Source organism: Choristoneura fumiferana, chromosome Z (genome assembly GCF_025370935.1).
Source record: "Choristoneura fumiferana chromosome Z, NRCan_CFum_1, whole genome shotgun sequence".
Lineage (NCBI taxonomy): Eukaryota > Metazoa > Arthropoda > Insecta > Lepidoptera > Tortricidae > Choristoneura > Choristoneura fumiferana.
In genome coordinates this window covers 39,937,698-39,950,631 of record NC_133472.1, presented here as the reverse complement: position 1 = coordinate 39,950,631, position 12,934 = coordinate 39,937,698, and the positions used below count along the sequence as shown (strand labels likewise).

General features: G+C 43.3%; 1 protein-coding gene across 1 annotated transcript in view; it reads right to left on the bottom strand.

Moving 5' to 3' along the window:
- Positions 1-12,934, bottom strand: part of syd (JNK-interacting protein syd) — a 47,925-nt gene that overhangs the window by 12,953 nt on the left and 22,038 nt on the right. The window contains 14 exon segments of the mRNA XM_074099987.1: positions 2,540-2,632; positions 2,635-2,778; positions 4,306-4,464; positions 5,113-5,227; positions 6,027-6,187; positions 6,268-6,428; positions 7,364-7,547; positions 7,766-7,922; positions 8,253-8,366; positions 8,503-8,652; positions 9,226-9,377; positions 9,549-9,700; positions 10,503-10,651; positions 10,997-11,156. Of these exon segments, the coding sequence (XP_073956088.1) occupies positions 2,540-2,632; positions 2,635-2,778; positions 4,306-4,464; positions 5,113-5,227; positions 6,027-6,187; positions 6,268-6,428; positions 7,364-7,547; positions 7,766-7,922; positions 8,253-8,366; positions 8,503-8,652; positions 9,226-9,377; positions 9,549-9,700; positions 10,503-10,651; positions 10,997-11,156 (2,051 nt within the window).

The following is a 12,934-nucleotide window of genomic DNA, read 5'->3' as shown; positions in this document are numbered from 1 at the left end:
AAATAAAAATGAATCGTAAAATGTGTTGCTAAGCGCAAAACTCGGGAGCGACTGGTCCGATTTCGCTAATTCTTTTTTTGTTGTGTTCATTACTGTCAGGAGAAGGTTTTTATGGAAGAAAATACAGAAAAAAGCAACGGGGTCGAAGCCGCGGGCAACAGCTAGTGTAATTTGAGAATGATGTACCTTATATATAAGATGAACTTTAAACTTTTCATATGAAATCTCGGGGTTAAATTAGGCACTACCTAATCCGATCACTGCTAATCATTATACTATTACCTGTCCCTATTATTTAGCCGAAACTGTATTGATGAAAACATTAATTGTAATGTTCAACTGTATTGATATTGCCAATGAGGGCTATCGCGTATGAATTCGCCGCTAGAGGCGCTAGTGTAGCGTGAGGTCTCCGAAATGTCAAATCTCATAGTTTTTGGGTGAGCTACGGGGTTTATTTATAATTAGAATAATTTTGTGAATATTTTGCAATATCTGAAATTAATTATGGCAAATATGCGTACCGGGGCAATGAATGTCTGTGTTTTGAGACAGTTTTGTCTTTCGGAAACCTTTGTCCTCCCTTTTTTCCGAACAAAACGGGGACTATGCAACACTGTGGCATGCTCGATATTTTTATGGTACGGTTTTAAGGTGTATTAAATATGATTTTAATCTAAACTTTGTTTTCACGCCCGTAATAACAGACTTTGAAAGCCATACTTAAAAACCTCACGCAACAGTGCGCCATCTAGTGAGACAAAAAACGATAGCCCTCATTCCCATTGGTTATTTAACCGAATAGTGGATACATCCAGTGATTAATGTTTTGCCGTCGTATTTTGTCAGAAAAGTTCGTATTTCTCAACTAGCTTACCGAAGCGAATTGAGAAAGAAAGATAAATAAAAACTTATCCGACAGAATACGATGAAAAAACATTACGCACTAAATCTGTACCTGGGCTGATGGGCTGGGCTGGGATGCTCTGATAGTCGTCAAAATTAAGCAATTCCGTTTAGAAAATTGACAGGCGTTACGAATAAATTTTAGGACCCGTTTTTGTGTGGAGAAAGTTCGTTCACCGACACTAAAAATGTCAAAAGCAATATAGCAACATTGTAAGGAGGTTCTACTATTTTTACATAACAGTAAAGTAGTGTAAACTCTCTCCGTACATTCTACATCCTTAATTTTTCTGATCGACACATGACTGAACGAACATCACCCATGACCAAAGTGGTCAATTACCTACTATCAAAACTAGAAGGGAAATTGTAACTTAATTTTTACAAGTCTGTATAAAAAAAGTAATAGGTAGTTCTCTCATTTTAGCAGTGGACTCGTATGGATGATAAGCGTAAAGCGTCAACACTACAAACAATCGAAGCGCAAGCTGACCGATAACCGCTTTGCAAAAACTTGAATAAATAATATTTTACCATGAGCCTAAGTCAGCACAATGAATAACTGTCATTTTTACAGCACAGCATGTCTAGTGTACGCTTCTATTAAAACGGAGCGAATCGGCGACGTGCATTATCGACAAAAACCTTCTCAAGGATCACTTTTTGTCACTAACTCGATCTTACTTTATTATTCGGTCAGGTTCGGCTATTTTTTTTTCCTTACCTTATTTCTTCCAATTTCGGCATGTTTTACTAATATTTTTTTATAAGTATGTATGTATTGAATATAAAATAATCCATATTTATTCTAAATATTTATTGATTTCGTTGCTTTTGTGTTAGCCAACATCTACCCTGCTTTTATTTTCTATTTCACTGTACTTATTGTCATTATTGTGGAGTTGAATAAATATTTGTAATGTATTGTCAGTTCCAATTCTCATTTTGCTCGGCCCCACTCCCAATATAACAACGACACGTGATAGGTCAATTCTGCACATCGCCATCCCGCTATGTCTCATTAAAAACGCACCCTTAGATGTCAGTGACCTTCTTTCGCATTTGATGAGAAACAAAGACTATCTCCACCGACTTGGAAAAAGAAATTGGAAAACCTTACTTGACATCAAAGTGCAATCGGCTACAAGACACCTAAAACATGAAGATTGCCGATAGCTAATGGTAAAATATTAGTACAGTAAGACTACGTGCATATTGCTTGTTTTGAAAAAATGTGTAGTAGTTTTCAATAGGTAGTCTATAGATGAAGCATAGTATGTGAAATAAAATCATGAACAATCAAGTTACGGTAGACGTCATCGCCAAAAAAAAGGCAACCAAATTTTAATAACAAAAAAAAAACAATAATATTAATATTTCGACCTTTATATCAGGTTGGAGTACGTGGCCAGTGTTTATTGAAATAAATTTTGTTCAAATATTTGTAACACGCATAATTTGCTATTATTCTTCAAAGCATTCCTGCAGCTAGTCCGCTTAAAAATAAACTCCACAATTCCAGCCGTCTTCCCGGGTCACCTCGGCTTTGGTACGGTTCAATCGCACCGCTTGGTGACTGGCTTGCCCAGTGCCCCGCCCATCAAGGATTAAAAGGCTTAGTAGATGTACTCACCTATCCTAAAGTCGATGTAGCCCTCCCCGCCGGAGACGACGAGCATGGGGTGTGTCGCGCGGCGCGCGGGGGGCGGCGAGGGGGCGATGGGCGAGGGGGCGAGGGGGCCGAGGGGGACGACGCGCCCGGCACCGCCACGAAGAACGTCACGGCGTCGCGGTGCCCGTGGAACGACAGCTGCGCGTGCGCCATCGAGCACCACGGCAGCGCGCCCGCCGGAGACGTCGCCGCGCCGGACGCTGGAGGGTTAACGGACAACGTCACAATGAGGGCTAAAAGACACGCGAAATATCGCTAGATGGCGTTAGTATCGTGAGGTTTTTTGACGTTACGGTCTTGCTTGCAATTGGCTAATAACTAAATGAGCCAATGAGGGTTATCGCGTATGAATTCGCCACTAGAGGCGCTAGTGTAGCGTGAGGTCTCCGAAATGTCAATTCTCATAGTTTTTGGGTGAGCTACGCGGGTTTATTTATAATTAGAATAATTTTGTGTATATTTTGCAATATCATAAAATTAATTATGGCAAATATGCGTTCCGGGGCAATTAATGTCTTTGTTTTGAGACAGTTTTGTCTTTCGGAAACCTTTGTCCTCCCTTTTTTCCGAACAAAACGGGGACTATGCAACACTGTGGCATGCTCGATATTTTTATGGTACGTTTTTAAGGTGTATTAAATATGATTTTAATCTAAACTTTGTTTACACGCCCGTAATGACAGACTTTGAAAGTCATACTTAAAAACCTCACGCAACAGTGCGCCATCTAGTGAGACAAAAAACGATAGCCCTTATTGCAGACAAGACCGTGACGTCAAAAAAACTCACGATACTAACGCCATCTAGCGATATTTCGCCTGTCTTTTAGCCCTCATTGATGGACATTTACACTCGTGCGCGAATGTGTCAAATCACGACAAGCGACTGTGAACGAGCATTGGCGCCTCGCTGATCGCTTCGTCTCGACTCTCGCTGCGCTCACTTTGGGCAAGCATCAAAGGACTTCATGACGAACGCGACCTCACTACGAGAGTGTAAACAGAAACTCATTTTTCATCGGATGGCATGCGAGACACAAGCCGATGCACGAGGCGATATACTATGCGAGAGTGTAAATGCAGTTCAACAGTAGGAGAACCCGCTGTGCCAGAGGCTACGGGGGTTTAACGACCTTGTAGATTTGATAACGGCTTTCTTCAACATAATAATGTCCATAAGAGTACCCGGAGGTGTCCCGATCTCGTTAACAGTCAACCTTTCGAGCAAAGCTATTGTATTCTATTGTGTCCTCAACCGCATAATACTGTTTAAAATTAACGGAAATATAAAATAAAAATATGTTCATTGAGATAACGACTTTATTGTCTAGAGCAGAAAGTGCACTTTAAAATAAATACACGTTCGCAGATAATACTTTTCCATGAGGCTGCTTGTCTACGACGCATTCAATTTTGAAAAACATTATCTGCCAACAAAGTTTTATTTAAAATTAACTCTATGGTAAATAATAAAATCGTTATTTCAATGAGCTACTTTATTATCTTATATTTCATTTCATTTTAAACTGAGTATTACGCGCTTGAGGACATAATAGAACACAATGGCTTTGTTCGAATGGTTGTCTGTTAACGAGATCGGGACAACTCAAATAATTACTACTATACCCTGCTGCTTTTCTACACAAATCAGGATTCTACGAAGTTAAAAAATCACAACAGCGCATTGTAATAGCCTAAAGCCTAAGATGGCATCTGTCTCGCACTTACCAGACACGCTTCCGGCGGGCGCGAGCGAGAGCGAGTTGGCGCCGGAATCCCGGCCGCCGCCCTCCGACAGCGGCACGGAGATGACGACGCCGTTGCTGGTGCCGATCCAGAGCCGGCCCGCGCTGATCAGCAGCGCCGTGATGCGCACCAGAGAGAAGCCTGCACACACCACAAATTATAAATGACCTGCGCCCGTGTTGTCTGACGCTCGCGATCGTAATCACGGTCTCTTTTTATCAGATTCCATACCGCGTGACAGAAGGAAGAGGTGAAATTGATAGTGATGTTAGACAGTAAGGCCTCTGGGACGGGTTGACGAGGTCTATCCCCAATCGTTTTGGGTCGAACGCATTCAGACATTAGTTGAAAGCTACGAGTATGTCAAGCCGAAAGACGTCTCCTGCTGAATGTAGTACAACTTGCCATCTGCATCACCGACTGTCCTGAACTCTAGAAGTATCCTCGATTCATCTAGTGGAGGCCAACCAACACTGTGCAAGGGTTCGTGGTCATCAGATATTTTTTTTCAGCAGCAACGGTTATCTGTTCTTCGAGCGATGTGGCCCGCCTATACATACATATTCTTCAAGCTATGTCGGTAACTCTAGTTCTTTGGCAATATCCGTATTTTGGTTTTAAATGTACATTTCGCATTATCTAATAACAAGTGTAACCTGCAATGATAATTGTGTTCATGTGGAAAAAAATAAATACAATTCTACTACCACAGTTAAAATGACGATCGTATTTCTTCAACACGACTTCGCCAGTAGTCTATCCAGATATAACACTGTGGCAGTTACTTACCCAGCTTCCCTGTACCGAGCATTTTGCTAACATAAGGCTCGATGTCCACGTCCTGTAGATGCTGGTAAGTATGGGCGTGGTAGAGGCGCAGAGTCGAGTCCATCTTTATTGACACCTGAAAACATTCTACAGTTGAGGTCAAATTATTTATCAAAGTATCAAAGTTATAGCAATATCTGGTTAGGAATACCTAATTTTCATTAAAAGAGCATAAATAATCAAGTCTTCTGTATCATCAAAACTGAACGTACGTAAATGTGCAATCAACCATTAAGGAGTTCCCTCAAGAGGAGACGACCTTGGCTGCAGCATCAGGTGGTGTCTTTCAAATAAACGCATTGTCATATAAATCGAACAATCATGTCAAGTTTTGTGTCTGCGCTGTCAACCATTAAGGAGTTCCCTCATGAGAAGACATTCCTAGCTGCAATATCAAGTTGTGTCTATCATATAAATGAATGCCATTGAATTGAAACAATCATGCATAGTATCGCATCTGTGCTGTTAAGTAATGAGAAGTTCCCTCCTGCGGAGACGATCCTGGCTAGACCACCAGGATGTCACTACCAGATTATTGTACGGTCACTAAATTTACAGAAGTATGGCAAATTCAAGTCAATCCGACCACTGGAAGCGGGTTAAATTTAGCTTCCAAGATTTGACCCATACTAATAAAGTAACATACTAACAGGGCAAGTTAAATAAAAGCTTGTAATGACAGATGTTATGATATAAACGAAAGTTAAGTGAACCTTAACAAACCCTTAACGGAAAACCGTATTCCAATTGACTAAAAATAACCAAGACCCAAACAGCTTGAAGTCAAGCATGTCAACTTATGAAATAGCCGAAGATTCCATATTATTCTGATCACGTACCGTCTCACACACCACACTTATAGCAGTAGCACTCACCCAGACGCCGTCCCCGTCGCAGGCCATCTGGCGCACCTGGCTCTCCTGGCGCGGGTGGGCCTCCAGCGAGTGCAGCAGCAGCCGCGCTCGCGCGTCCAGCACGTGAACCTTGTTGCGGTACCCGCACCACACGGTGCACCCCACCGCCGCCAGGCAGCGCACTGCGGAAGGGCACACACACATGAGCACGCGTGGACTTGTACGCCGCACTGTACGCACGCCGCCGTCTGCACGGCCGTACCCGAGCACTTGGGGTCCCCCAGCGTTAGCAGCCAGTACTGCGTGAAGTCCCACTGCCCGTCGGCGAGCCGCATGAACATCGCCACCGTCCCGTCCGCCAGCGCCACCACGCAGCGAGACGAGCACGCCACTATCGCCAAGATGGCATCGTTCAGTTTCACCCTGCAGACAAAAAAAAACGATTCATGAGAAAAAAATCTACACACCGCTCACGGGCTTCAGATCAATGAATATGCTCGGAGTTCGCCCAATCTCTCTCTCTCCCTGGTGGGAATCAGATAGAGTATGTCTAATGAAAGCTGGACCCAGCTATTATTTGAGTGGCAACATTATTCAAATGTCATGGGCAATCAGACCAAAGAGTATAAGAAAACAGAAACTTGAGCTTGTGCTATTATCTATTCTGTGCCTTGTTGAGTTTAGTACCTTTGCGTGTTAAAATAAAGATTTCTTTAGTTTTACCGCTGAAACAAGGGCGAAACAATCAAAAGTGGTGTGCCACAGATTATTGATAAGCAAATTAACACATGTAATAGTACAAGCAGAAACTGCCGTACAAAAGTGACGTTTAGGCATAAGAAAAATCGCATAACTCGTGTTCACTCGCACGCGTTGAGTCGCACTGAATCGAAGGCCTTGTTCAAAGTAGTTCAAATAGAAAAAAAGAGTGTTTAGATGCGGTGACCGAATTTGTAGGTTATAGTAGGCATGGCAAAATATTTTGATACTAATATCCCTTTCAGAACTGGTCAATACCGGTCAAACCAATTACGGTTCCTAAGATGCACTTTTTCTAATTTTATTTTGTTTTAAACATTTTTATATTCAACCTATCGTTGTCATGTGATAGACAGAGAAGCATAAAGTAGGCACGATTCTTATGCCTAATCGTCACTTCTGTACTTGTACTATTACTAATTCTATTGGTGATACCTGGTGATACCATCTGCAATTTTTTTGAATATGCCGCGATTTTGCAGGTTCAGCTATGATTAGCCAGACTCTAGATGCGGACGTTACAGCATCGATCACTAGGGCGTTCTTCGGGGGAAGCTTGTGTCCAGCAGAACGTCTTTTATCTGTCGCTGCCGACTCACCTTGCGAGGCACTTGCTGTAGTTGCCCATAGCCGAGTGTACGTAGAGGTTGCCGCTCTTAGTGCCCAGCCACATAGTCGCCATGACAGTGGACATCTTACGGTCGGGGACATCCTCGCGGTTGTCCGCTTGAGACTGCTCCTCCGCGAACGCGTCCACGCCGGGCTCGGGGGACCCTAGGTGTTCTGCAAAGAGTCGGCCTGTATTAAATAACTCAATATATCCTAGCGCTATAGTCTAGTAAACTATAACCGCTAGTAAACTATAGTCTAGTAAACTATAAACGTTAGCAAACTATAGTCTAGTAAACTATAGCCCCTTGTAAACTATAGTCTAGTAAACTATAGCCGCTAGTAAATTATAGTCTATGATACAGTTCGTGGTAGATCCAGGGTTAGTGTACCATTATTGACAGGCGTGGAGCTGAGCGGCGGGCTGTCCGGGGCAGTGGAGTCCGGCTCCTCCACGTTTTTGACGGTGGACTCGCGCGGCGGCGCCACCGGCTCCGGTTCCGGCTCTTTGACCGGCGTGCTCGGCGGCGTAAGGAGCGTGGCTTGCACCTGTATACAAAGTACCAGATTGGTCATCAGTCATTAGTCATTAAACAGACAGGTCTCATTAGTCATTAGAGACAAAGAACCATTAGCTTCCAAAGTCAAAGGGCTAAATTAGAACCGTGCGGGACGATAGCGCCACATAGCTGTGGGGCATATGTTGAAACAAATTTCAAGCGAGAAGTAAGTTAACATCGTAATAATTTCAATGAGTTTACATGATATTATACTATAGTAGACTATGCAGCCAAATTTTGGCCTATAGCCTCTCAAGTCAAGCAGTGAATGTGATTTCAAGGGAAGGATGTGTGCTCAAGCCCGGTTCCGCAGTCTTACCAGTTTAGTGGCTCCGACGACGACCTCTTTCTCTCCGTTCTCGTTCCCTCCGGCGCCGGGCAGACCGTTGCTTTGGTTGTCCATAGATTCGCTTTTACCCGTGTTGAACAGTGCCTGGAAACATCAGAGTGAATTAATATTTTCACCGCTCGCGGGCTCAGAGTCATATAGTAACATTTCTACTCGATAGCACTGCCAACCGTGTTTTGCGATAAGTCTGACCGCAGCGTACAGATCGTATCGCACTCACCTCGTGCCGCTCGTCCCCCCCGGCCATCCGCTGCTCGTACTCGCGGTAGTCCTCCGCGACGGCGCCGGGCACGGACGCCACGCACAGGATGTGCTTGTCGGCGAGCGGGAACGACTCCATCACCTCCGCCGGGTTGTTCGCGTCTATTATCTATAAAAAAAAATGACCAATGTTTCATTCCGAAATTATTTTAAACTCTAAAAAATTAATTTCATTTTACACCAAAAGGCTACCATAATACGATTTAATTACAACATTAACACTCGCTTAGTAGTCGCCTCGAGTCCCGCATGGCACCCGATGGATGATTTCTATTTTTTCTCTCGTGCTGAGATCGCGTTTGTCATTAAGTCTTTTGATTTGTACCCAAAAAATTGCTTCCGAACATTGCCCTGTAAGTTTTCGGATACAAAATACGTCTCGATCGCGTTCGCGTTAAAATCTCAATTTGTATGCAAACACGAACATCGCAAACGTTCCGCTTTCCGCTAGAGGCGCTGTTCGTGTTTCCATACAAATTGAGATTTTAGAGCGAACGCGATCGAGACGTATTTTGTAACCGAAAACTTACACTAAAGGTGCAGAGCGCGGCGCGAGCCAAACCGTAAATGCTCGTTCGATCACTTATGGCAACTTGCGCCTCGACTTCGTCTCGTCACTCGCGCGAGTCTAAATGGGCTACTCGTACAAGCCTAGCAGTTTCAATGTGTTGTCCGTCGTTACCATGACAACCCCCTTGGTCTGCGTGCTGGAGCAGATCCAGACGAGCGAGGACAGGCTCTGCTCGGCGCGGCCCGCGTTCTGCGTCGACTGCAGCTGCCGGTTGATCTGTTCCACTTCCGGTGAATGCAGCGTCGCTTTGCTCATTTCTTCCGCTTCGTAAAAAGAAACTTTGTTAACCTTCTGGACGCCAATAACGGATATACATTATGGTCAGAGAGTACTGTCAATGTGGTATTGATCAAGCCTCATTAAGACTATCCACACTCCACATATACCGTGATATTACCTAATCGTCATAGCATTCGAATCATCCATTCTCTTACCCAAACACATCGTGTTGTCAGACTTTTCGTCGTCTTTGGAGTAGAACACGCTCTCACCAACCATACAGCCGCCATCGGGCGTGCGGCCGCCGCTCAGGTTCACACCAGCCGCACACAGCAGCGTCATGCGCGGCTCGCTCTCCGCTATCGGCCTGCGAAGAAGAATATCAAATGAAACAAAAATAATCATAAAATTGTTTTAAGACAGTTTCATTGAATGTCCATAGTAAAATTGCAAGTGTATCAACATATAAAGATATTTCGTCGTGCAGTGTTAGTTCATAATTTATCGATTCCCGTAATAAAAATTGTAGCGGTCCCAATATAGATCCCTAGGGGACTCCGTAGCTAAGAGGCTGAGATGTGCTTCGATATTACTCAATTTTGATTATTTGAAAACGATTAGCTAGATAAGACTCGAATATTTTGTATGATTTGCCGGTTAGTCCTATATCATTGAGTTTGTTAAGGAGGATGGAGTGACTAACAGTATCGAATGCCTTTATTAAATCAATGGATCCAAGGCGTTTTTAGAGTCAATATTTGATTATCTTTGGTGACCAGATCAATAGTTGAAGAGGGTGAATTGGACTGTTTACGAAACTCATATTTATGCGTAAATAAATAGTCAATTACATTTAAATGGGTATAGAGTGGGCTACATATAACATAAAAAAATATGAAAATATTTTGTAGCCTTACAAACAGTTTTTATAAACTTGCCAGTTTACTTTGGGATCTTGGAAGACGAATTTAATCCATTTCCACTGATCTGATTGACCTAGAATTTGGTATACACAAGTAGGTTGGATGACAATGCAAGAACAGTCAAAAAAAAGGCTCATATTCTTCTAAAAGTATCTCCGAGTGATCTGATTTCAAAAACTGGGACATTTTGCCCAGAGTACCTAGCGAAACGTAGCCCGGTGTCGATAGTGCTAAAGGTGAGCATACCTGCAGAAAACTGGCACGGGCACTGGCACCCCACCGGAGGAAAGCGACGTGCATGGACTGGGCCCCTTCTGGCCCTGCCCGGTCTTGCCCGGGAGGCTCCAACCGTACGCCTGCGTGCGACCGTCTTCCTTGCGCACGTGGGCGCGGACCTGGGAACGATTAGCATAATCTGAGTACAGCCTCGCGGGTAAATGAATTATTACGGTAACACGCTACTGCAATCTTGGAATGAAGAACCGGCTATACCAGCAGTCGGCAACACCAGAGCATCGTCACTGCATACATAATATTCAGTATTTCGCTCCCACTATCGTTGTCATATGTAGTGATTCTATTCTCTTTGGCAGTTGTCGCGTCGCCTGTCTAAACTGCCCGGTCCTCTCGTGCCTCCTATAGTGATGGTCACCCAACGGTGTCGAAAAGAAGTATCCCAGTGTCCACGACTCATGCAGCACCATTTGACACCAAAGCTTGGAGTTTAGAGAGTCGCTTACCTGTCTAAACTGCTCGGTCCTCTCGTGCTTCCTATGGTGGTGGTCAGTCAACTGTGTCTCCAGGAAGTCGGCCTGTGTCCGCGAGTGACGCAGCGCCGTTTGGGGCGCGGTCACAGCGCGGAGGTGCGGGGTGGACAGCGGACGTTGGGGACGCTCGGTACTGAAATAATGCAGTTTGATCTTTGATAAAAAAATATTGATTCGCATGGAAATATTCAAAAATTACACACTGATTTTCGTTTACGTAGCATAGAGAACAACCGTGCGTTTCATATCTAGAGACTAAGCGTTGAAAATTATATAGACAAGCAAAATCCCGATCAAGCTGGAAAATCGGAATAAAAAGAAGACTGTGTAATATTCCATCCAGATCCAGCTATCTGCATGCTAAATTTCGTCTAAATCTGTCCACCAGTTTAAGCGTGAAAGAGTAACAAACTCACACATAGCACGCACGCACGCATGCACGAACTCACACATGTAAACTTTCGCATTTATTGTAGAATCAGATGATCAAATTCTCTGACTTATTAACAAAAACCTCGTAAGACACACTACACTATTCTGGGCAGACAGTTAATCTTTATACGGTGTTTGAAATGAAAATGAAATGAAAAATTTATTATTACACACAAGCAATATTACATTTTTAGTAGTATACAGTGGACCCCAAACTTTTTTTTTCAAGTATTTCGTTATTTCTAAAGTGTCAAACGGTTATAATATGACATCGATCCATTGCCTCGTCGCGACTTACAGTCACTAGCACCAATACACCTGACACAACAAAGTGTGCGGAAATATCTGAAACGACTATACTTCTAGGGCCAGTAGGACGTGTCAGATATTTTTGCACGCTCCGCTGTGGCAGATATTAATGCAGGTGACTGAACCGCACCACAAACATACACAATTGACACTGATAAATTAGGAAGTCTGTATGTGAATAAAGGAAGTCTTACCACCTTCACCATCAAGTTAAGTTTATCTGACAGATAAATGGGATGCTGTCTCTGTTTGTTTTGTTCGAATAGACGGAGACGGCTTCACATTTATCAGTCAAATAAAATTAATCAATGGGTGGTGAGACAGGCCCTTAGTATAACAAACTAAAACTGTTGCACTGTTTATTTCCGAATAAAACCAAATACAGTATTTTTTAAATTCGACTGGATGGCAAACGAGCAAGTGGGTCTCCTGATGGTAAGATATCACCACCGCCCATAGACACCAGGGGGATTGCAGATGCGTTGCCAACCTAGAGGCCTAACATGGGATACCTCAAGTGCCAGTAATTTCACCGGTTGTCTTACTCTCCACGCCGAAACACAACAGTGCAAGCACTGCTGCTTCACGGCATGATTAGAAAGCAAGATGGTGGTAGCAATCCGGGCGGACCTTGCACAAGGTCCTACCACCTGCTAGAGATAATGGAGAAAATTAATAAACAAAATAAGTACTTCCGATAAACAAATTACTTTGGATACACAAAAATATCAACACGAAAATTTGCACAAGCTTCAGCAAAGTAAAATAGCAATATTGCGCTGCGTACACTTAAGCGGCATTTAAGCAATTAAAAAAACACTTTTCATACAAGTTTTTCCAGGGGCTGAGCAAGTTCAAAGAACACTCCTTCAAATATTTCCGAACAGAGTTTCTAAGCAAAATGACCATCGGCTAATCGAAGAAGTGGATTGTCATCAAGAGATAAATTCGCTTCTGTACGGGTATTTCAAGTGTTTGCCAATCGTTTTAATTTCTTCGCTTTTGTATAATAAACGGTTTACACACATTCTTAACATCGGGTTAACCGTATACCCGTTTGTCAGCAAAGAAACAACATTCATAGATCAGACACAGGGGCTGTTTCACCACCCATTGATTAGTGTTAACTAATAAACTAATTTCAAATTCCATTTAGGGGCTGTTTCACCA